At 40.5% G+C, this 24,629-nt stretch overlaps 1 protein-coding gene across 2 annotated transcripts; it reads right to left on the bottom strand.

Annotated features, from left to right (window-relative positions):
• Positions 1–2,549: 2,549 nt before the first annotated feature.
• Positions 2,550–23,689, bottom strand: LOC113029401 (E3 ubiquitin-protein ligase RNF31). 2 transcript variants are annotated; one of them, XM_026180258.2, is made up of 24 exons: positions 23,494–23,689; positions 21,518–21,723; positions 20,573–20,719; positions 20,310–20,465; positions 20,166–20,222; positions 19,872–20,007; positions 19,054–19,215; positions 18,809–18,959; positions 18,357–18,508; positions 17,348–17,484; positions 16,012–16,239; positions 15,546–15,887; positions 14,857–15,042; positions 14,563–14,769; positions 14,294–14,467; positions 13,093–13,191; positions 11,972–12,061; positions 11,690–11,804; positions 11,401–11,513; positions 10,932–11,042; positions 8,947–8,995; positions 7,519–7,615; positions 5,309–5,474; positions 2,550–4,152 (listed from the first exon to the last, which is right to left on the bottom strand). In XM_026180258.2, exons 2-24 carry the CDS (start codon positions 21,719–21,721, stop codon positions 4,105–4,107), a joined length of 3,327 nt encoding a protein of 1,108 aa, XP_026036043.2. In that variant the 5' UTR covers positions 21,722–21,723; positions 23,494–23,689; the 3' UTR covers positions 2,550–4,104. The 2 variants fall into 2 exon arrangements, with proteins under 2 accessions (XP_026036043.2, XP_026036044.2); XM_026180259.2 differs by having other exon boundaries at positions 16,012–16,236.
• Positions 23,690–24,629: the final 940 nt, after the last annotated feature.

Raw genomic sequence — 24,629 nt, 5'->3', positions numbered from 1 at the left:
TCCCCGAAGTCACGTGGTTTTAGAGAAAGGCTCTGCTAGCCTGACACCAGGGGGCGAAAGTGAGCACACACAGAGACAGTCAGGTCCCTGAGTATGTGCACAGTGGAGATGTGACTGAATGACTGAAGTGCAGACTTTCACCTTTCATTCAAGGGGATTGTAATAAATATTCCATTACCTGTTTAGGAATGACATTCAAAGGCTCTAAAATAATTGGACGATAAGTAAGAAGCAGATTCATGGCCAGGTAAGGCCTGGTTCCTCATTGCTGCATGACAAATAAAGCAGACATATGAGCTGGAAATGAACTAACCAGCCAGGAACACGCAAATATCCAATCAGCCAATCACGTGGCAGCAGCTCGGTGCATTTGGGCATGTGGACACAGCCAAGACAACCTGCTGAAGTTCAAACCAAGCATCAGATCAATAAAGAAAGGTGATTTAAGTGACTTTGAATGTGGCATGATAGTTAGCGTGAGTATTTCAGAAACTGCTCATGTGATGGGATTTTATCACATAACCATCTCTAGTGCTTACAGAAAATGATCCAAAGAAGGGAAAATATCCAGTGGGCAGCAGTTATCTGGATGAAAATGTTATGTTTATGACAGACGTAACACACCATGTCACAAATGTCAGATCATCTCAAGCTGGTTTCTTGAACATGACAATGAGTTCACTCTACCCAGTGACCTCCACATGCACCAGACCTCAGTCCATTAGAGCAACTCTGGTATGTGGTGGAACAGGAGATTCACATCACAGCAGCCTAGAAAGCTGCAGCTGCTGTGATGCTATCTTGTCAATAAGGGCTAAAGTCTCTGAAGCATGTTTCCAGCAAGTTGTTGAATCTAAACCATGAAAAAGCAAGTATTAGCAAATTACTGGCAAGTTGTACTTAATAAAATGTCCAGTGAGTGTATATTTAGATTGATGTTTGTGTAACTTGTCCAGACAGTCAAACAGTTATACAAGAGTGTAGTTAAAGGTCCTTAGATCTTGTTTTAACTTGTCACCATAAGCGTAAGTTTCTACCTTGTAATAGGAATATTCTTTCTGGGTCAAAATGATGTGATAGTATTCATAAGGCATATGTTTGACATGTTTTTGGCAGATTGCAGGCCAACGAGTCATTTTTTGGCAGAGGCAGTGCGATGCCTCAGGAAATGTTCTGCTGGGAATTTGAGTCCTGCCAACAAAGTGAATGTTATTTTGACACTTTCCACCTACCTAAGCAGTGTTTAGGGTCATGTTCATCCACAATCATCATGGAAACAGTATTCCCCGATGGCTGTGGTCCAGAGGTGTGGACTCGAGTCACACGACTTGGACTCGAGTCAGACTCGAGTCATTAATTTTACGACTTTAGACTTGACTTGAAAAAATGTTCTAAGACTTGTGACTTGACTTGGACTTTTACACCAGTGACTTGAGACTCGACTCTGACTTGCCTGACATTACTTGAGACTTGACTTGAGACTTGAGGATAAAGACTTGAGACTTACTTGAGACTTGCAAAACAATGACTTGATCCCACCTCTGCTGTGGTCTCTTTCAGCATTGTAACTGCTACAAAGCAAAAAATGGTTCAGGAATGGTTCGAGAAGCACAGCAACAAGTTTGAGGTGTTGACTCGACTTCCAAATTTCCCAGATCTCGATCCAATCAGGTACGTGTGGGACGTGCTGGACAAACAAGTCCGATCCATGGACTGAACAGTTGGTAGCAACATGGGGACCAACACAATATTAAGCAGGTGATCATAATGTTACACCGGATCAATATATATATATATATACTAACAGCAGAGATTCTATAAATGTTCAATGATGTTTTTTTGACTGAATGATTAATTTATTCTTTATTCTTGTGCCTTTTTTCCTTACCTTCAGGTCCTTTTAATAAGAAAATACTAAATCTCCAAACCATCAATTCACTATAGTGTGTTTAAATTCAAGTAAATGTTCTTTAAACCCTCTGAATGGTTTTCCTTATCCTTAAAGTAAAACAAATGAATCTCACTGAAATACAATCACAGAATAATAACTAACATAAGATGTACTTTACATTTTAAATTTAAAAAGTTCTTTTTTGTGTGAACTTAAAGTTTTAGCTTGGACTTTTTTCTTTGATACAGAATTAATTAAATGTTATATTTGATAACAGTTTTGCTTTCGCCTACAGGGTTTCTAAGTAGCGGTGCTGATGCATTCAGGAAAAAGAGGAAATCTCCTCTCCTTACACAAGTTTGTATCATTTCTTTACACTAACCTGTAATCTTATTGTTCACAAATGTAACATTTAAATTATCATTAAAAACAACACTTTAAAAGTCACATTTGGCTAAATTAACTGTATTAATGAAAACACCACAAAATCTGTCAAAACAAAGGACATCAGTAACTCCACTTTTGTTAAAATAATCATTCTATTTATTGAGATGATTTTCAACCTCATCTCCACCCATCGGTTATAAAGCAGAAAAAACTAGAAACTCTCAGACAAAATGTTAAAGATTGAAAAAACAAAAAAAACCCCAAAAAACCATTTTGGTTAATAAACGTACATTTATTCTGAAACAGACGTTTCCATTTTTTTAACTGGATAAATCAAACTGAGAGTTTATTACATCAAGAGCCAGCTCCACACCACAAATTATTTCCTTTCAAATCTTAAAATTTGTGCATCACTGCTACCTAAAAGGCACCAGACGTGAGAGCAAAAGAAAATCACAAATGAATGATTTTTTTAAAAACCCATTCCAAAGGTTTATCTCCTTCAAAATAAAACAACAAATTTCCAATACATTTAAAATAAAATAAACATGCTAATTAAAAACAGTCTGAATATAGAGAGGTGTACTACAAAGAGATAAACTGGTTAGTTGGGCATGGCGAGCTTTAAGTCAGAGTTTTCACTGTGATGAAGGTGGATCTCTTAAATGAACATGAACCCTCAAAGTGCTTTTTACTACAAGCCTCATTCACTTCAAGCACACACATTCATACAGCGCTATTATTCTAACACACACACACACACACACACACACACACACACACACACACACACACACACACACACACACACACACACACACACACACACACACACACACACACACACACACACACACACACACACCTGCTCTACCTCAGTGACCACAGGCTCAGTTTAACCTGCTAGATCACCATGGTAACTAATGCTTAAGGCAACCTGGTCCTGTTCTATGGAAAGCAGGACTCTGCTTATGGAGTTAACGTCAGCTTTAAACCTTGCTGTTCTTCTTACAGGGCTACATCGCCATGGTAATTTATGCTGCAGCTACACCAAAGCACATATGAAATCACCTGAAACAGTGCATCCATTCCCCGTGGAGCTCAGTGTTTTTAGTGACAGTATAAATAATAAGCATCAATCATTAAATGCAGATTTTTAGGAGAAACTTTATTTGTAGCTTTTTTTCTTCGTTTCCTGGAGTTTTACAGCAGTTTTATTATTCTGTATTCAGTCTGAATTAAACGACAAAGCCTGTTGAATTAATGGAATATTTATATTTCATTTATATTTATTGTATCCCGATGATGGAGCATTACTGAGTCTGTTTTCTGTGTTTAACCTGTTCATATTTCTCTAAGATTACAGCTTTAGTTTCCTTCATATGATCAGCTGCTGTGCTGCCAGTTTTCAGTCCGCGATCGGTCACATGCTACAAACTGTCTGGTTTGATCATTCGAGAAGAAGCTCTCATCTGCTACTGTCACGTTAAAATTGAGGTTTTCTAGGCAAGGCTAAAAGCTTTCTGTGGCACTCATCTTTGGCTTCATTTTCTTTTAAAATATATCATTCATCTCTCTCAGTGACCTCTGATTGACGTAAATGGCATTCAATCATCTTGTGAAATAATGCGTCAAACACCACCTTTAATGTGAGCCCAGACCAGAAAGCTTCCATTAACAGAGAAAGTTGAGAAGCAGCAGTTATCTCTGACTGGGATTTTAGGTTTTGTCAAGCCAGCTAAAGCGGAGAAAGCCCAGCTTTGTTGAGCGTGCTTCATAGTACACTCCTCTGATGTGGATCTGGGTGGAAAAAAGTCTGGAAGTCTTCATTTGTTTCGAGGAACTTTTTCTCCAAGAGGAACCTCCATCAGTTTCTGTGGGGAGAACAGAAATCAGCTACATGATCTCAACCAATTAAGAAAGAGTAATTATTTGTAAAGGTTTCTGTGGAGAGTGGCCTTCGAACAGCAGAAGAAACATATGACTTGCTTTGACAGGCAGTTTCCTTAAATTCGTTTCTGCTTTCTTTTTAAGGACAGATGCCGTGTGACTCCCCATGATCACATATTTTTAGTAACTTTGTGTCCATGTTGGAGTTTGTTTTGAATTTTTATGAGTCATATTTTTATTCCGGTGTTTTGTTTTTACTTGGTAAAGCGTATTGTACCTTTGAATTCTATTTTATCATGTTTTGGTTTTTTAAATATACTTTTTCCAAGATTTATTTTTTATATTTTTAGTGGCTCCTAATGTTTTTCACATTGTTAGTGTACTTAAAGATGATTGTAGTAATTTTAATTGGTTAATCAATGTTTTAAATACATAAAGTAATGCTGGATGTTTTATTATTGTAGCTGATTTTAATTTTTCTTGGTCATCTGTAATTTTATTTTACTGTGAACATTTTATAAATAAACTTGATTTTAGCCTCATTCACTCATATTCATTCATTTATTTATTTGATGTATTTTTTTTATATGAATTATAAGTTAAGTTTGATGGATTTTTTTCTGGTTCTCTTATAAGCTATTTTCAAATCAGCTATGTTTATCTAGCATTGCATTACATATATACTTTATATTTAATTATATTTTCTCATACTGTATTTATACTATCTTTACTTTCCATCCAACCAGACTTGGCGGACACCGAGTCGTTCCCAAGCTAGCCAACAGAGATGATCTGTGCAGCTGGTCCTGGGTCTGGCCCTGGGGCGTCCTCCTGGTAGGGCATGCTCAAACCGAGCTCCTCATTCTGTCTCTATGGAGAGCCCTCATTCTTTCAGTCACTACCCAGAGATAATGACCGTAGGTTAGGGTAGAAATTTTTATTTTAATTATTTTTTTAAATCCCCTTTTTCTCTTTTCTTTTAGTTGTTATTGCTTTTATTGACATTCTCAGAGTAATTATAGGACATTTTTTGGTTTGGTTTGGTCATCGTTTCTTTATTTTCCCCTGAATTATCCAAAGTGCCCAGTCCTACTGAACTCTCTTTGTCTGTGTGCATGAATACATTCATCGGCGTCCCACCTTGAGCAGTCGAGCTTGGTAAGCGTTGTCCTCCTCGCCCTCTCCTCGCTGTACGTCCACCTGGTACCTCTCACAGGCCCGAATCACCTCGTTGAGGTCGTAGATCAGAGCTGGGTCCAGAGAGTGAGCGTTTATCAGGCTCACCAGGTACTCCCTGTAGTGCTTACTGTGGGAACACACATGAATCTTAGAAGTTATCTTCATCAAAGGAGGCACAGATTCACCTGCAATATTTGATTTTGATTTTTAGGCGGTGTGTTGGAAACGACTTCACTCAGCTACAACCTGAACAATCCCAGTATTGACTCTGTGTTGGGTCTCGACCAACATGTGAGGAAACTATCTGACCACCACTTTACTCACAAGCTGCCGTTCAGCTGAGTCTGCTTGAGCAGGCAGTGCAGAGTGGCCCTTTTCTTTGGAAACTGCTGCCACAAATGTTGCCGTGACAGTGAACCTAAACAGTTCAAACTGGTGTGTCTTCTTGCCTGACCTGATTTACTCTCTGAATCATACTTTGGGTTTTAAAAGGAAAAAGCTGATGTTAGCCAGTTCCTGGCAGCTCTGAGCAGATACCTGGTGTGGTGATGAATTCTTTTACGGCGTCTTTGTTCCTGAACTCGTCTCAGTTTACCGTCTTCTAATGAGATTACAGTAAATCAGTCGCTCCAGGCTTTAAATCTCATTTTGTTTCTCTTTAAACTTTGGTATGTATTGGAATTTGTAAAATGTTTCAGTGTTGGGGAGGACCTGCGTACGTAGTGGTTCATCTGAAGAGGCTGAAGTGACTGAACAATGCAAGAAAAGAAATTCCAGCATCATCCTGTCTTTCCGGATCTGCTGGATTTCTTGAATGTGAACCCTGATAATCTCTCTGACAGAAGTTAAGACGTTTCTGCACCTGTGTGTATGATTTATCGCCGTCTCAAATGTCGCAGACTGTTTCCATAAAACAACATTAAAACTTCTTTTACGGTTGAACCTCAACTTGAACTAGAAGTTGAATTGGAAGCTTTTTAGGGACTTCATTGTTTAGCTCTATGTCATCACTCTTGGAGGGATGTTTCTGCTGCAGCAGGCAGCTGTTTTGAGCGGAAATTCTTTAAGATGTCACAACACACCACCAGACAGAGGCACAGCTGAACATAATGGAGCCACTGAAGAGTCACATATTTCTATCATGAGGTCAGACAGATCACAGTGGGAGCAAAAGCGAACATTACTAGCGTTTCTCCCACGTGCAAATTGCTGGTTTAAAAAGAAGATTCGACAGGAGTGGAAAAAAAACTAGCAACCAGAAAAAAACTCCAATTTGGACAAACTGGGACTTGAAGAGTGTCAGAGGTTACACGATGAGGGAGTCTTCAAGTTTTATTAAACTCTCAATGTGTGTCCCTGCTGGCTACAAACAAAGAAACGACATCTTATTCAGCCTCGGTTCCATTCATGCTAACATACTGCAGTGCTAAATGAAAAACTATAAACCAGCACAGAAGTGCAAATCACAGCATAAACATTCATCCTTACAAACAGCAAACTGGGCATGAAGGGAAATAAGAGCCGCTGCCTTTGTGCTGGAGTTAGAAAAAATACACCCGATTCAATGTGATGCTTATCTCTACACATGACAAAAAATATATATAAATCTTTAGTGCTGATTGAACCTTTATGTTTATGCTGGCCCTCAGTCATCAAAACTCCCATTTAAGTATCTCGATCACTTCCCCCTGTGTCACAAATCACCTGTGATGCTACAAGCTTCAGGGTACGGACAAAGAAAAAATACACCCCAACAACTGCCTAGTAGAATAAAACCATACTCCATATATGTACAGTATACAATTATGTGTAATCAGCAGTGCTATAACATGCACATGTGACACAAGACTGAGAGCACATGCTTCTATTTGATGGGAAGCTTCACCGTCACCACTGACAGGCTTTGACTCTTTGAACACAACAGGTCAATGCAGGACAGTATACAGGTTTTGATGAGCTGTGGAAATCGCAACCACAACAATGACAAAACATCTTCATGTGTAGAAACAACAGCAGCGCGTACAAACATATTGAGAAAATCGAATATGTTGAAACAGGAATTAGCCTAAGAGCGCTGTGAGTGGCGTTCTAATTTGAAACTTCCATCGAAGCAATTAAGATGCATGAAAAACTGTAAAAGGAAGCGGACGTGGCAACACAGATTCACTCACTCGCAGAGTCCAGCTTGTCCCGGCTGTGTTTTGATGCCACACGGTGAATCCACCTGCTGACCGCCTTCATCCTTCTGCTCCATCACACCACATTCATCTGCACCAAAAACACAAAGTCAATTAAAATGTATATAAAAACCACAAAACAACAACAACAACAAACAGTCAGTGAATTCATGCTAGAGCTCATTTATTAAATACCACCTGCATTCCTACGCATGGACACTAGAACTAACAGCCCCTTAACAACATCACTGTCATATTACATCATTCCTAAACATCAGCTGTAATCTTGTATCCATTTAAATATTTCTTATGTCTAAACTCCTTATTTACTGAATATGAGCAACATTATCATCATTACTATGAGGGTGATGAAACACCATATGGACCAAAGTATTGAGCCACAGGTGTGTAAAATCGAACACTTCACCATGTAGTCTGCCTTTACAAACGCTTAGGAAGGAATGGCTCGCTCTGAGGAGCTTGAGTGTGGTAATGCAACAGGATGCCACCACAGCAGCAAGTCTGTTTGTGAAATGTCTTCCCTCTGAAATATTACACAATCCGATTGAAGAGGAAGCATTTAGGCACCTCAGCGACTCGGCCTGGTGTCGGGCCTGACCGTTAAAGAGCGGATTACACCAAGTGCTGAGGCATAGCTGCCGAGCTGCAAACCTCCCCCGCCATTAACAGCAGCACAAACGCTGTGCACCAGCAGCTTCATAACAGCTCCTGTTTGGTGTATAGCAGGCCCAGTACTTTTATCCATGTAGCGCAGTATTTATTTACAGAGCTCAATTTTCAGATATTATCATAAACAAATACACTGCTATCGATTTTCAAAGATCTAAGAAACAGACACCCTCTCTACTTTTAAGACTAGACTCTTTTCTTTATGATAAAGCTTATAATAAGGGCTGAATCAGGTGACCCTGAACCGTCCCTTAGTGCATTGTGGGAAGTCCCTCGCACCCTGAGCCTATAAACAGCCTGATGCTATTGCAGCATGTCACTCAGTTTCTTTTCTCCGTTGTTTCTCTATGGTTGCAGCAGATGGCTGCCCTGCACTGTGTCTTCCTGTTTAAAGAATATTCTTCCTCCCCGCTGTCACTAAATGCTGCTCAAAGAGGATCTTTCGATTGTTCTGATTGACTCTCTAATATCGTAAAGTCTATGGTAAAATATAAAACACTCCCTCACAACTATTGTTGTGAACTGGATATGCATGAATAAAGGTGAATGCATTTATTTTTCTTTTAATGCTTTTATTGCCAAAGTTTGTTTTTGTTTTGCACAAATGAGAAATGAAATGCTCAGCATCCGACTTCGCTTCTCTAAACATCCTGAAAAGCAAATCCGACCACTTAATTTTCAGAAATTGTTCAGTCATGCCAGGATTCCCATTAACACAAAAAACTGTTTTACCGGTCTGAGCTCCATTAGAGGGATCCGTGTTGAACTCCACACCGCTCCTCTAAGGGCAGAAAAACAGATCAATAAACACGCTGTTTACATTTAGATCGGGGACGAGCTCATCAGGTTTAAACAAACCCTCACATACCATCCACCTCTTACTTATAAATATAATAGAGCCGCAAAGAGACGAGTTATTAGTGAGGATAAATCACAAAATAAAACTTGTGTTGTTATTTGTCAAAAGGCCAAATCCCTGGTGACTCAAAGGGGAGGGGACACACCAAGCACAAACAAAGTTCTATTTACAACAGGACATAGGCTCTATTTACTATATCTGGCACAGTGGACTGTATGAACACAAGGACATTTTGTTTTATCCTTTACAATCAAATCATTTTCCCTTTTTTTCACTGCCAGTCAGTTTATCCTCCAGATGACCTTAAATATCTTCATTCCAACACAGCTGATATTACATTATTTTGTCAAAGTGCATTATATTAGAAATACATTTAGAAAATTGGATAATGTGGTTTACATTGACAGAGTACACAGAGCTGCTCAAACAATTAATAATAATTAAGCTGTAAAGGTGTAAGCTGGTTTGCGGGGAGAGCACACTAAAAAGAAAATGGACCTCTTTGAAGCCAGAAAACTATCTGTGGTTCTGTGGGACAAAGTCACAATAACACAAACTTAACTATTCCAAAACCTCTTTCTCCTGATCATCGCGAGAGCCCAAGACGAAGCATTTCCTCACCGGTCCTTTTGTTTATTCACTTCTTCTCCTCATGATTTCTTTGATAACATTTATCATCTATTAACAGCTTTACTTTCAGCATCTGTATGAAAGACGCTGCTCGACTTTACTTAAATCCCACTGGTAGTGAGATATGAGCTGGAGTCAGGGTAAAAAAAAAAACGAGAAATGTTTAAATATTGTTGTGGGAGACATTTTTTGTGTTGTTGCCTTATGTGTGCTACTAAGGGTCACTTTATAGTATGGTGTGTTTATGGGACTGTATTTAAGGTAGACACATGTAATTAGCGCCCGGTGTTATTGGTCGGAAGAAGCAAACAGATTGTGACCGCTGCGCTGTTGTGATGAATGACGTTGATAAAGAGACTGTGGAACAACAAATACAAGTGATGGCAGTGCAATAATATGTTAAACAGACAGGATGAGTACGGCTGGAGTTATTAGACTGTGACAAGTTTCATTCATAACAGTGGCGTCGTGTCACCCCTGCCAACGACCACCTCAGTGGCTTTTATATTCCATTTCGAATATCAACGTTTTTTCTGGTTAATCTGCCCTGGATCACCTGCAGGTCATTTAATATGCTGCTGCTAGGCTCACTACTGGGTCTCACACCAGATCCACCACTCGCCGGCTTCCTGTTCCAGTGCAGCTTTAAGAAAGTGAATTTGAGCTCTTTTAAAATATTCACCTGAGGTCAGCTGACCCAGAGGCCTCCTAAAGGTCAGCTAAGTCACATGTTTTGTGGCAGTTTCTGCTTTTCTGCAGTTCATACTCTGCATTTTGATTCTGTTTCCCTTACTATAAGTTTCTGCAATGCATTTCAATTCTTTAAACTCTGCATTGTCTCAGATTATTTCCTGTAAAGCGCTCTGTGATTCCTGTCAGTATGAACAAACATTTCTCGCCCGCTGTCTGCTTCAGCTCATGGCCGACTGCCATCTGCTTCAGGTAACACAGGAACTGAACCATCTCTCATGGAAAGCAACAGTTTAAAATAAAAACAATTTACTGGGTGAACAGCAGAAGAAAATACATGTGTGGTTTGTGGTTTTTAGCTCAGCTGTGAGAGGACAGGTGGAGCAGGATATTTTAGAGAGTGGAGCCAGGTGGATTCAGCGGCACAGCTGTCAGCTGATATGTAATCCACGTAGGTCGGCTGCAGCTTCCTGTACAACAATCAGCAATGCAAATAATGCAAACAATGCAAAGAAACATACATACGTGAGCGTCTCACCTGTAGAAACGCCTGTAGTCTGGGAGGCTCCCAGTCTCTAAGATAGAAGAGGCAGTCTCGAGGGTGATGAGCGTGCAAGCAGTTGAGAGAGCAGTCAGGCTTACATTTAGTCTGCAAAAAAAGGAGCAGCAGGTTTTAGTCAGGTTAAAGAAAATGTTACACTTTTAACTAAAAATTGCAACACTTTAAGATGTGTAATCTTTGTCTAAATATATCAGTCTTAAACCAAATTGTATGAATTTTCCAGACATTAGAAGATGAAGAATGAACCAGAGGATGTGTCCTGAAACAAATGAGACTGCAACCTGCAGCTTGTCTCATACAAAGCACATCCTCCCAACAGGCTCAGCCCTCTTTCTAGAGCTGTGATATTATGGAGAATTGGAGCTCAAGCCTACATGCCACTGATATGACAAAGAAAAAGGGGGCTGTCTACCATACAAACATTCATCCTATAATTCACCCTCACCTTGTGGTAGGGGTTGTTGCAGCCACTGCAGAACTGGTACCTGCACTGCGAGCAGCTGAAGTGCATGCAGCCGCCCTTCGTCAGAGCGTACTGGAACCTGCAGTGAGGACATGCTGCAGGAAGATGAGATAAGAGCGAAAACAGGAACAATTGGCACAGATGAAAGCACACATTCAAACTGTGTGTCTGTGTGTGGTGAGGGAAGCTGACTGATGTACAAACAGAGGAGCCAAACATGGAAATGAAACTTGTGGTTGTGGTTTTAGGTCGAGTCTCTGGCAAGCCTTACTAATTCCGTTGTCTCTCAGATAGCCAGCCAGTCCCTGTCTCTGGTATTCCGGGTCATTCTCCCTCTTCCACAGTTGGAACTGCTCGCAGGACACATCCTGGTGCTGAGGTTCCCACTGTGACCAGAGAAGGGGTTAATGATTTGAGTGCTTCCTGTACTGAAGTGGCAAAGTTTCAAGGTTGCATGTGGAAACTTCTGAGACCTCTTCCTTATTTTTAATCAAATGTAAGATAAGATAGACAGCTCCCATGCACAACGGAAAATATTTCAGATTATACTCACAGGTTTCTTGCACTGAGCACAAAAACTCTTGTGGCAAGACAGGCATGTGACCTTCAGTTGGTCTCCCTCGTTGATAAACCCAGACGTGCACTGAGAAAGACAGGAAAGAGAAATGCAATAAAGCTAAAAATCCCTATTAGAAAAGGCTAAAAGATCTCTGCTTGGTTTTAAATAATCAGTAAATACACGGCTGCAGAAAATGAAGGGAAAACTGCCATTAGCAGCCCGTTCTTCTCACTGATGACAGCAGGTTCACACTGAGCACATGTGACAGGCGTCAAAGAGACAGTGTAACAAACCTGCCTGAAAAAAAATAAGTAAATAAAAAATCGTCCAGCGTGCCCGGTCTGGCAGTGGCTCTGTGATTTTCTCTCCCACAATTTGCAGAAATCTGAGCTGATGTGATTTTTTTTTTATTGATTTACTCTTAACAGGATAAGATTTCGATTTTTTTTCCCCCCCAATACACCTGATGTCAGTCCATTACTAGGCCGCTGATTTGAGTGGACTCAGGAGGCTCTTTGACTTTCTAAATGAAATCATATGTGGTGTTTTATCCATTTCAATAATGTGCTCATCCAGAAAACAGAGAATACAGCTGTACCAGGACTGGCTGCGTTTTTTTTTTTAACTTGTATCATAAAACTAAACTAAAGTACCTACAAAGGCTGAAATAACACAAAGCGTTTGTGGATGTTCAACTTTTCCTCCACACTTCATGTAAGTTAACAGGCCAATGATTATTTTCTAAAACAACAACAAAAAAAACAACTGTAATCTACAGCACTAACATCCAAAGTTCCTAATTCCTTATTCTTTTAATGTTTTCAAGAAAATTAGTTTGTTTCTTTACTTAATCTAACTCCATATATAAATTTCAAACAACTGCTACAACTACAGGATAAAACTAGATTATTTTGACTCTGAGGTGCGTTCAAGGATTGTCTGTCCTTGTTTGGTTACACTGTCAATAAAATCCAGGCTTCAAAGACGGAGCTTAAAATAACCCAAATTATGTGTTGTATGAAAACTATGGAATGCAAATTACAGGGTGGAAATCTGATTGTTAAGAAGATTAAACGACAGGGGCGAACAAGCAGACTGCGTTACGGTGAACTCACATGACAGCACCACATGAACTTGGGGTCTTTCATGAGAGCGTGCTCGGTCAGCTTTTTGTGGAACAAGTCGTACACCTCAGGCTCCAGGCAGTCCCTCAGCTGGAAAACAAAACACGACACGAGGCGTCGCCGCGTCGTTATTATAAGACGAAAAACAGCTGCAGGTTTTGATACTAGTTTAATGTCATTTTGTGCACTTTAAACAAAACATCTTCCCCCTCTGAGCACTTCACCCTGTTTAAAAATGACTATGTTGAGATAAATGCAATTATCATGCATGATTACAATCCACAGCATCTTCTAAGAATATCTTAAAGAGCTAAAAATCTGTTTACAGATCAAATTCTGTCTTAATAGCTGAAACAAAGCTCCATTCTCCCATCAACCCACAAATAACCCCAGTTTCATAATTTCTTCATAAGTACTTATGATCACATGGAGAATCAGATGCAAACTGAAATCTTGGCCCTTGTATCTGCAGACGACACTAAAAGCCCCTGAAGTGTTCCCCACAGCCTTGCATACAGTCAGGAAAAGATGTTCAAGCTGCAGTTCGTGAGTAAATAATAATAGTACGCTTAATCTGTTTATACAGCTGTTTATATTGCACATCTGTTTAGGCTTTGGGAAATATGATTGAGACTTTGTCTGTAGTTATTTCTCACATGTAGCAGGAGACAATTCACATCAGGCATGTTGTCGTCTGTGGGAATACTCTGAGGTTTAGGCAAAGGCAGCTGGAGCTGAGAGAGGCAGGACACCCACTTTACTACTAATTCAAGCGGCCATTATCCCCTGTGCTTCTCTCACATCAACACAAAAGGACACGGCACAGACTTTGTAGCAGAGAGAGTGCAGGTCAAAGTGTTTATTATGTGATATGATGCACATGCGCCTCCAACAGGAAATATCTAGAAGAGTTCAGGGCTCAGTGAACGTGTGAAAACAGCTTTTCACAGGCGTGGGGAGGGAATTTGAATCCGGACTGCTGCACTAGTGCCATGTGGCACGTGGTCTCTTGCTCATCCACTGAGCTAAAGTGTTGCTCAGAAATGCCTTTTATTACTTTAAATATGCTCTGTGTCATGTATTTGTAACAAAAATAAATGACCTGTTTAAAGATGCATCTGGTGTCTCTTGTTAAAAATCCTATTTAGGACTTTTCACGTTAACGTTTCCGGCACATTTCCTCTGAGTTCACCTGTATATCCAGCGTGGAGAAGTAGCTGTCCAGCTTCTCTGGGTCGTTGATGTCGGGTTCGCAGCAGCTGGGACACACCATGTCTCGGATGTGTTTGTCTCTCACGGCGATGGTAAAGTGGGCCTTGAAGCATTCGAGGCACACCGAGCACTGACAGGACGTTAGAGACTGCATCTGGAGTACCAAGGGGAAAAGAAAGAGACTTTAAGAGCTGTGCATTAAACATAACTGGTTGCTGCGGAAACAGATCGCTCTCCCCGATGACCCACCTTGCTGCGGGGGAAGATGCTCAGACAGATGGGGCACTCGTTGTTGAGGAGACGCCTGATAAAATCTCTGTCATGTGACTCCTTCACGGCTTGCACCACATCCTCCAGGGAGTAGCTGACACCCGGCTCTTGGAGCAGCGACAGGACGAGCTCGCAGCGCCCCCAGCTGGGCAGGTCATACAATGCCAGCAGCCGCCTGCACGTCCTCTGAAGGGAGCAAGCCAGGTCAGCACAGAGGTTTATGTTAAAATGAAAAAGATACACGTCAAAACAAAAATCTCTTTCTAGTCAAACCTGTTTGTCTGGGTGTGCGGGATCAATCGGCGGCTCGGGCTGGGCTGTCCAGATTCGCTGGTGGAAAGCTTCCAGCAGGGGGCGCTGAAGCAGAGACAAAGCCCCCTGCATCTCACCTCCACTCTGCCGCAGGGCCTCCTCGCATTGGGCCACATCTTGGAAGCCCAGAGAGTGAAGCTCCTTCATCTTCACCCAGCAGGAACAACAAAAACAAAACAATGAAACAAAGGAATCACTTTAAATGGCTGCAGTGAACATAAAAGACTCACATCAAGAGTCTTTACACTGCTGATAAACAATATTAAAAACAGGCATTTGCTCTTTCACCAGTAAAGAGGTTTGAATCTCACCAAACAACAGGTGAGAGGTCCCAGCAGTGTAGTGAATACTGGGAAGTTCCCAGCAACAACTTGGATTTTTTACATTTTCATTTTAATCCCTGTGAAGTTTAAGTTATAACCAACCACATGTTGTGGAGAAAAGCAAACAGACGTTTTTGGATTTTGAGGTGTGTCAAATGATTTTCTTAAATCAAAAGAAACAATTTTCTGTCGTAATTCACAAAATATTTGCAGTATGAAGGTTAAAAATAAAAAGAGTCCTTTTTGAGATAGAAGGAAGAAAAGTTCATACTTTCTTTTAACAATAAATATGTATTTAAAACTTTAATGTGCTTTTAATTGTCCCACCTTTTCTTTGCGGTCTCTCAGCAGCTCTCTCACGGCTTTGTCGGTTTCTCCTCCTGTTTTCAGCCACGCCAGCTTGGCCTCAGCTCTGGACAGCTTCATGCTGTCACCTATGGAGGTCGGACCGCTCTTCTCGGACTCGCCTCCGTCTCTCTCCAGCACGGGCTGCGTCCCGACACGCCCCATTTTGTAGTTCAGTTGGACTGAGGCGGCCATGGCGCAGATTTCATCCAGCAGGTGAGGCAGCTCTGAGGTCAGCCAGTCACAGGGGTTAACGTTGCTGCCACCGCACGCGCCCAGAGCGGCGTACACCTCCTCTGGGCTAATGCCTCGCTGTTCTGCTTCCTGTGAATGAGAAACGTAATGCATCTTCTCTTTTCCAGCGTTTCAATTCTATAATATTGTAATTTATTTTGAAAAATGTCATTTAAATGTTTTGAGGTGAGTCTGTGTGAAACGTTTGCCATACTCTGATGTGACGGACAAGAGCGAGCCCGTCTTCTTTCATCGTCTTCTGCCTCTTCAGCTCCAGGTTGACTCGGGGCTTCGGCTGTGGCCGGTCCTTAGGTCCGCACGGCGTCTGCTGGAGAGACTGGGGCAGAGAAAGTCCACCAGAATCTTTAGGGGACATGTTGCACATCTCACACACTGTGGAGGCCTTGGTGTTAGCGAAGGTGCAGAATTGGCAGGTCCACTGCTAGAAGAAGAAAGAAAAGCATGTAAAGCAAACACTAACAAAAATTGATGACTTCAAAGGCTTTGCTGGGACACCTCCATCCTCACTTAAACTAACCTGAGTGTAATCCAAGTGAGAATGGCATTCGTGCTTTAAGTTATGTCTGACATTATGGTAATATTTTCATGTGTAGCTTAAACTTGACTTTAATGCTATAAAAAAAGGATTAAGTCCTCCTACTATCTGTGGACAAGGTCTAGATATCTGATTGGTAGGTGGTGATTCAGGACATCATAATGATCCTGACCATGATGATGATGACAATATGGATCCTGGTCTATTGACTAATACAAGAAAAACTGACTATATCTAGAGATAGGTACAGCTGTTAAGCTTAAAGAACAGCAGGTGTAAGACAGAGGCTACCATGTAAAACAACGGTCCCCAACGTTTTCTGCGCCACAGACCGGTTTAATGTCAGACAATATTTACGCCCAAGACAAAAACTGTGGTATTTTGTAAATATAATAATAAATGAGAATTCACTGTGTAATTGTGTAACTTTATTAGCAGCGTCCTCCTAAAATGCGCCAACTACATCCTCCTCTCTGGTCGCTATGGTAATATGTAAATATTTCTTTCAAAACAAGACGCACAACTACAACACGGGAAAAGACCCAGGGAAACTGAGTTAACGATAAAAACCCTGAAACACAAATTTCACACCCGGGCCCAAACAACTCATGTAACTGGTACCGGTCTGTGGGCCGGGGTTGGGGATCGCTGATGTAGAATGTCTTACAAACAAGGTCAAACCTAAATATATTGTACATACGATGAAACAACAACATGAGTTAGCCAAAAACATCTCAGAAACATCTAATCAGCAGAATAATTTAACAGCAAATTAATGTTTTTCATTAATCGGTCTTCTTATGAATTCTCTACTTCACTGAAAACCCAACAACAAGTGACTGTAGATAAATGTGTTCCCCGCAGAGCTAAGACTAACAGAAAAGGTTTTCATTCAGCAGGAATCTGTAGTCTCAGTCTGTGCCAACGCTCAGCACAGTAAAGACTGAGAAAATAAGAAACAGGTTAGTAGCGTTATCAGCAGCAGGAGACAAACCTTTGCGTCAGACAGAGATCTGAGGATGGACATGTCAGAGGAGACCGGAGGGCGAGTGGCCAGACGGGGGCGCTCACACACCTCGCAGAGGATGCTGCTGCCCTGATTCATCACAGTGCAGCTCTTACACTGCCACTCTGAGAGAACGAGCACCAACACAGTTCAGTTCAAATCAAATAGTTTTCAAACTTTAACATATTATGCAGAATATTTATGTAAAAACAAATGTTTCCTCCATAATAAGTTAAAGTTCGGTGCTTTTAATAAGTTAAAAGCATTTCTACTTTAACTCGAGGGCACAGGGCGTCTGAAAATTAAACTTAAGCCTTTAAGTCAACCTTAATGGCACCTTAAATAAAATTTAAGACAAAACTTCCTGAGGCTTGAACTATTCCTTTCACCACCAGGGGGCACCAGTTACCAGCGTGTATCTCTTTTCAGCTGCCCACTCATATTTAAGAGATTTCCTCTGATGTGACCTTGATGACCTCCCTAGTTTAAAAGAAAGGTGACCTTGACCCTTGGCACCCCCCTAGTGATACAACCTGGTATTACATGCAGTGCAGTGCATGAATTCTTTAACCACAAACGCATAGTGTTTGATGTTATTCTCTTGAAAGCTTTAGTTAATTTTGAAAGGTTTCAGCTCTTTTAAAATACAGAAATTTACTATAAATACCTTTAAAAAATATTGCCTGAGTGTGTGGGCAAATAAGTCAAAAAATACTATGTTTATCTTAAGCTATATCTTAAGTTTCATTCATCCTCAAAACAGGGATTCCTGTCCTTAGTGGGAACTTCTAGGAATTGGTTTCAACCACAGAGAACAATAATAATAAATAACAATTTCCAACCATTTTTTCTTACACTTGGATCTTCCCCTTTTTCTAAAATAACAAAGAGGGTGGATAAGCAAGTGAACTTTAAACTCTATAGGGCCTTTTATAAGCAAATGTGTTAATTCACAGACACCCTGTAACCTGCTGCGTGTGTAAACCTTTGCTCTTACCTGCATTCGGCGATGCAGGAAGTGACATGGTGCTTTCCAGAACAGTGGACACAGCTGTGGCGAGTCGAGGCCGTTCGCAGGTCGTGCAGAGAACGGCTCGCATCTCGTTCACCGTAGTGCAGTGAGAGCACTCCCACGGGGACAGAGACGGGCTGAAAAGCAGCGGAGAAGGACAACATTTTTTTTCAGCTCCTAACAAGAACACGTCTTCAGCTAATCTTCATTTCCTCCACAGCTGCAGATCCCCAGATGTGATAAAATACATTGTTAAGACATTTCAGGGATCTCTAGAGACCCTGGTGTTTGATTCTCAGCAAAAACCTTTGGAGTTTTGATCAAACAAAGTTGATCCTTTATTGTAACAAAGGAAATGGTGAACAAATCCAGCCTGTGTCCTTCCTGGCTTTGATCTGCTGCCAAATAAAGAGCTGAATGTGGGTTTCTCTTCTCACCTGGATGTTTTAGCAGGTGTAGTAATGGTCCTGTTGTGCCCTTTACGATCAGGGTGGGAGTGGTACAGCTTGTCGCACTTCAGACACAACCTCTGGAGGCATGTGGCGCAACGAGCATGGACAGCAGAAATTCCACAGATGGTGCAGGTGTCTGCAAGAAAAAGACGAAGAGTTAAAACAGTAAGCAGCAAAAAACAAGCAGAGCCGAGGTTTGACTTTTGTTTTGCAGATGTAACTCGGCCTACTTTGTTTGGTTTGCTGTAATTTGTCCCTCTTGTGACTGGCTCTGTTGGGGTGTCGGTGGAAGAGGTCATCGCATGCGTCGCAGAAATGTGGATTGTCACATGACGAGCAAAACAGAGACGCGTCTCCGCCGCACAAACTGCACCCGCTCACTGCAGCAGAGCCTGGAGACAAACACGAAACAGACCACATTTTTAAAACATATCAGGTCGTTGCCATTTTTCACAAAATTTAAATACATCCTCAGATAAACAACACCACAAGATATTCCTTACATTTGACTCTTAAATACATTGGTATACTGAAGAGTTCATGGTTTACTCAGTGTCTGCAAGATCCCAAAATCATCTCCTCTCCACCACTGTGCCCGGTAGGTGTCATGAGGTGTTTGTGCTGATATGCTGAGTTTGGCCCACTCTGTCCAAAGGACATTGTTCCAGGAGTCCTGTGGTTTGTTTAGACGTGTTCAACTTTGCCATGTTCTTCTTAAAGAGAAGAGGCGTTCTCCTGGCAACCCTTCTAAATAAGCCATACTTGTTTTTGTTCTTAACGTAATGACGCAGTGTAATACGTGATATGGAAACTTTAGACCTGAAAGAGGGTGTACTTTTATTTTACCATAACTGTGCGTCTTCAAAAATGCTATACAAAGTTTATAAATTGCTTCGGAGCACAGCAAAGTTTCTAAAAAAGCTTCTTAACTTTGTGGCATCAAATGAAGAAGAAACTAATTTGGTTAAGAGTTAAGAAGAAAAACTGCTGGAATGAAAAAATAAATAAAATAAAAACTCCCAGGCCATCAGGTGTGGCAGTAGCTGACCTGTTGAAGGTTTTGGCACCAGAGCAGGTTTAGGAGGAAGAGGCAGGATCAGAGGTTTGTCCCCCTGCTGCTGCTGCTGCTGCTGCTTCTTTTCCTCTACGGGAAGCTTAGCCACAGAGTCAGTCACCATCTGAGCCTTAACAAAAATAAATAAATATCAGCATGACAAACAAAACGAATGAAGTCTGAAAAGGACAAATATTAAAAAACAGATTATCTTAATTCAGCCTGTTTTTATCTTTAATGAACTTAAATGAACTTTTCGGCCGACAGCCTTTTGAAACGTGTACACACCTTTGGGATGACGGATGGGATGATTTCTTTGAAGTGTTCTAGGTGAGGATGAGTGCCCTGAACAAACAAACATAAGAAAATGGAACATCAAAACTGCACGCACATGTTACCGATGATCAGATCTGCTTAGGAGTCGATACAAACCTTTACTATCATATCCACTTCCGTGCGTAGCGTCATGACCTCCAGCGTCACCGCTGCGACTTTTTCAGTATCCGGATCCTCGACTTCGTCGGGAAAGCTGAGGCCGTCGACCTGCTGGTTAGTGTAACCGTAGAGATAGAGGACTCTGCGGCCTCCCTGTGGACCAAAACCCACATTTCAATCCTAATCTTTTAAACAAAACTTAAAGGTTCTCAGTCAAAGTTTCTGCACAATCTTTGGACACAATGGAGTTTTTTCCTCACTTTGATGGCATCCACTGTAGTCCTGAAAACAGGATTGTTGTGCTTGACACTCCTCCAGTATCTGGGTCTGGTGGGAGAGGTCAGGTTACAGCCATACTTCTCCAGGATGCTCAAGGCTTTGATGAATCGATTCAAAGACTCCAGGACCTGGTGAGAAGAAAAATGAGTATTGATGTTAATCAGTTTGCCTCCATTATTCCATCCAAATGAATTATTTGTGATGATTTAGTTAACAACAATGTTACAATGAATCACAGCTAGCAGATGAGGCTGGTATCAAATGCAGGTTAAAAAAAGAGCTTTCATATCCTATCCTATTCATATCTCCTGTGAATTACTATGCAATACAATACAAGCATCCAGGATACTAATACTTGTTTCTGTTTCTCTATGTCATAGACATTGAAGTGATGCAGTTTTGCTGCTGAAGCTATGCTATATCCCATGATATCGATACTCAAACTTGATTACAGAAAAGAAAAATGCTCCAAACACTGACTTTATTTTAAGCTCCTGGTTCTGTGTGACATAATAGAGAGGGAAATCCCTATTCGGCCTTCTCAAAATCTTTTACAGAGGGGTAACCAAACAGAAACAAGCTGACATAAATGGGGAGGGGCTAACAGCTCGTTTCAGACAGAGGATGAACTGTCAAGTCCCAGTGTAAAATGCATAAGGATTATTTTGAATAATGAATGATGCAAAGCTACTGTAGCAGTTTAAGATTGGAACAAATTTACTAACAGAAGCCACAGTGCTGAAGATAATTTTTCACTCCCCTGTGGATATCTTCATCTTTGTTTTCATCCAAAAAAATCAAAGATAAGTGTCACAAAATCTTTTTTCCTTAATAAAAAAAAAACTGAGTAGACCTTTGGGGATCAAACAGACACAGAAATGTTACATCAAACTGCACTAAAGCGATCGTTTAAGAGAAAAGATTACCTCCTGTTTGTTACGACCTGCCGAGTTCTCCTTCAGCATAACCTCAGCTGAGACGTGGCGGTACTTCTCCGACAGAGGCAGCTCGATAGTGGCCATCGTCTGAACGTCGGCCTTCACTTCCTGAGCTGAACCCGAGGACGAAAGGAGAGACTGGGCTCTTCTCCTGGCCTCGTCCATCTGGACGGACGCAGGACTGCTGCTCATTGCTGTTAGAAAGAGAAGAGAACTTTTTAGAGATCGTTCCAGGGCTTCAAAATCGAGGATCAGCTGATTTATTTGGTTTGGAAAATCACTGCAAATTCGCTGTTATTTTCGGTCTGTGAGACGGTTTTTGTAAAAGAAATAACTGATTAGAGGAAAACATAAAAGTCACATTAATGTGCGGCGAGACTCAGCAAAGACTGCCAGAGGAGATCAAAAAGCTAAACTCACAGTGTAACCTCCAAATTTCAAAATACATTAAACCTCAAAATTCCGATAGCGTTTTGTTAAGATGACCAAGACACTCAGTTTATTATTAAATATGATCTGTAAACTACTGTAATAAAGCTTTGCAGGTGTGGCTGTCTGCAGGTGGAGAGCAGGTCCCCTGCTGGTTCCAGCCACGCCTCATTCCACGTTGTTATGCAGGGACCGTTTGAGGCCTCGGGCTGTTTTCTGTCTATCTTACCCTGCTTTCCTGCAGGGTTAAAGATGTCCAGCTTATTGGTGTGTCTACTATGTCAAAGTTCAGTCATGCAGTTTTTATAGATGATTTGTATTTACCAATAACAATCAGGATAAATAAAGATAATATATAAATCATTACCACAGCATCAATATAAGGACCCAAAAATGTCAGCAGATTACTGAAATTATACAAAAGCTCTACAAAGGTTCCCCACAGAAAACTAAATCAGGAATAAGAGTGGAAAGTTGTTTCTGCCAGTGAAAAAAAACAAAAACAAAAAAAAAACACTTGTAAGTCAAAAATTTGGGTTAGATATTGAAATTTTGAGATAGTAAGTATTAATCTTTATTATGGTGGCAAAACAAGACTCCATACCTGAGAGCCACAAAAACAGGTATTTACTCTAAAACATCTGTAGGAACGAGGTCAAGTAGTTTTCTACATAACAAATTTTAAATTGACTCTCAAAAAATGATGCTATAAAAACACCTAAAAAGTTGAGCCCTCGTCTTCACTTGAAAAATGACTTTTGAGAAGTCTAATAACAGCAGGGACCTGAACTTTCTGACCTTTCCCATAACTCCTATTATGAAGGGCATCACTCCATAGTTTCTTTTTTATTTTTATTTTTTTATGTGAGCTGGTCAAATAAAAGGAATTTGATGAAATGACCCAATACACAGAAGTCAAACACAATGGTTTCATAACAGTGATTACCTGAGTTACCACCTGATTTTTAGACGTTCTTCAACTACATAGTATTAACGCCTGATCACAACTTTTCCACGTGTTCACAGATTAAATACTTAATATACTTTAACAAATACTTATCCTTAAATAAAAAAAATAAAAAATAGCTAGGTGCAAAACTTGCAACCTTGTTTATTATTTTAAAAATCAATCCAAAAATGGCCAATCCACACTGAAAAAGGACACGAGTGGCAGAGGAAGGATAACAACAGGAAGGATCAACATTCAGGTAAATCAAACAGTCATCGGTGACCTTTATAATTGATAATTTCACTTTTAATAAATCATGTGATCTGATGGGAAAGTCCAGGCTAATCATAGTTTCAGAGGTAAACAGTTCAGTATCACATCACAGTCGCCACTTTAAATCCGCTCCCTGCTACTTTCTGTACAGTAAAACATCAAATTAACTGGACCCGACGGTGGATTTTTTTGTCACTTTGACCGTCTTGAAGTCCCAACAATAACAATTCACAGCAGCTGAAAACGAAACTCTAAAAACAGAAACTTTAACACAGCTCCATAACTTAGCTTCATATCTGATCAGTTAACTTACCGCCTCAGCTGTTCTGGCCTTCTTTTAACGGTTATTTCTGTCGCCTCTTCTCCGAATAAAGTCTTTACATTTCCGCCAGTAAAGTCAGCATGTTTTAGATTTCAAGCCAGCGGTTAGACCCTCTTCTACAGTGAGCTCCTTCAGTCTGTCTGAAGCTAGCTTTATGCTTTAAACGCGGAACTCCTCCATACTTCCGGTCTGATTGTGATCTTTTCAAAATAAAAGCGGTATTCCAGTAACAGTAGTCATGAAAATGATTAACTTTACTATGTATGTATTTATTTATTAAGCTCCCAGTTGTATCATGCCTAAAAAAAAATTAAATATTTAATTAATTATGACCAGCGACCAAATTATTAAATAATTATTTAATTAATTTTGTAAATATTTCATATTATATTTACATTTTTGTTAGTTGTGACACATTTTACCAGCTTTTTGGACAAAAAAATGTGCCTGAGTCTGGTATTTTATTATCTGTACTATCTTTGAAAAATAATCATCAGTGATGCAAATTTGTATTTTTCATTAGTTATTGCATTAATTTTCGTTGTTTAAAACTACTAAATTATTTAAAACTACTAAATTAAGAAAACCTAACAAAAAAAACATCCCCTCCACTCTCGCTGGCCACTTAATTAGTGACACCAGCTCAGCTGCTTGTTAATACTAATATCAAATGAGCCAATCATAAGGCAGTAACTCGAACTGAGCATGAGAATAGTGTAAAAGGTGATTTCAGTGACTATGTCATGGTTGATGTTGCCAGATAAGCTGGTTTAAGAAACTGCTGATCAACTGGGATTCCCCTACAAAATCCTCTCTAAGGTTTACAGAGAATGGTCTGGAAAACAGAAAACATCCCGTCAAAGGCAGTTCTCTGGGTGAAAATGTTGATGCCAGAGGTCAGTGAAGAATGGCCAGACTGCTTAAAGTTGCTAACAAGGCAACAGTAAATCAAATAACTTCTCATGCAGACGATCATCTCTGAACGCACAGCACATCGAACCTTGAAGCAGATATGCCACAGATCTGAAGGCAAAAGAAGGTCTAACTTGGTACTACCAGTGAGTGCCACTTTATTAGGTACAGCCACATTTTTATTTAGGTTCATTTTAAGTGAGTAAGTAATTTCC

The sequence above is a fragment of the Astatotilapia calliptera genome, chromosome 9 (genome assembly GCF_964374335.1).
Source record: "Astatotilapia calliptera chromosome 9, fAstCal68.1, whole genome shotgun sequence".
In the NCBI taxonomy this organism is placed as follows: Eukaryota; Metazoa; Chordata; class Actinopteri; order Cichliformes; family Cichlidae; genus Astatotilapia; species Astatotilapia calliptera.
This window is presented reverse-complemented; position numbering and strand designations above follow the sequence as displayed.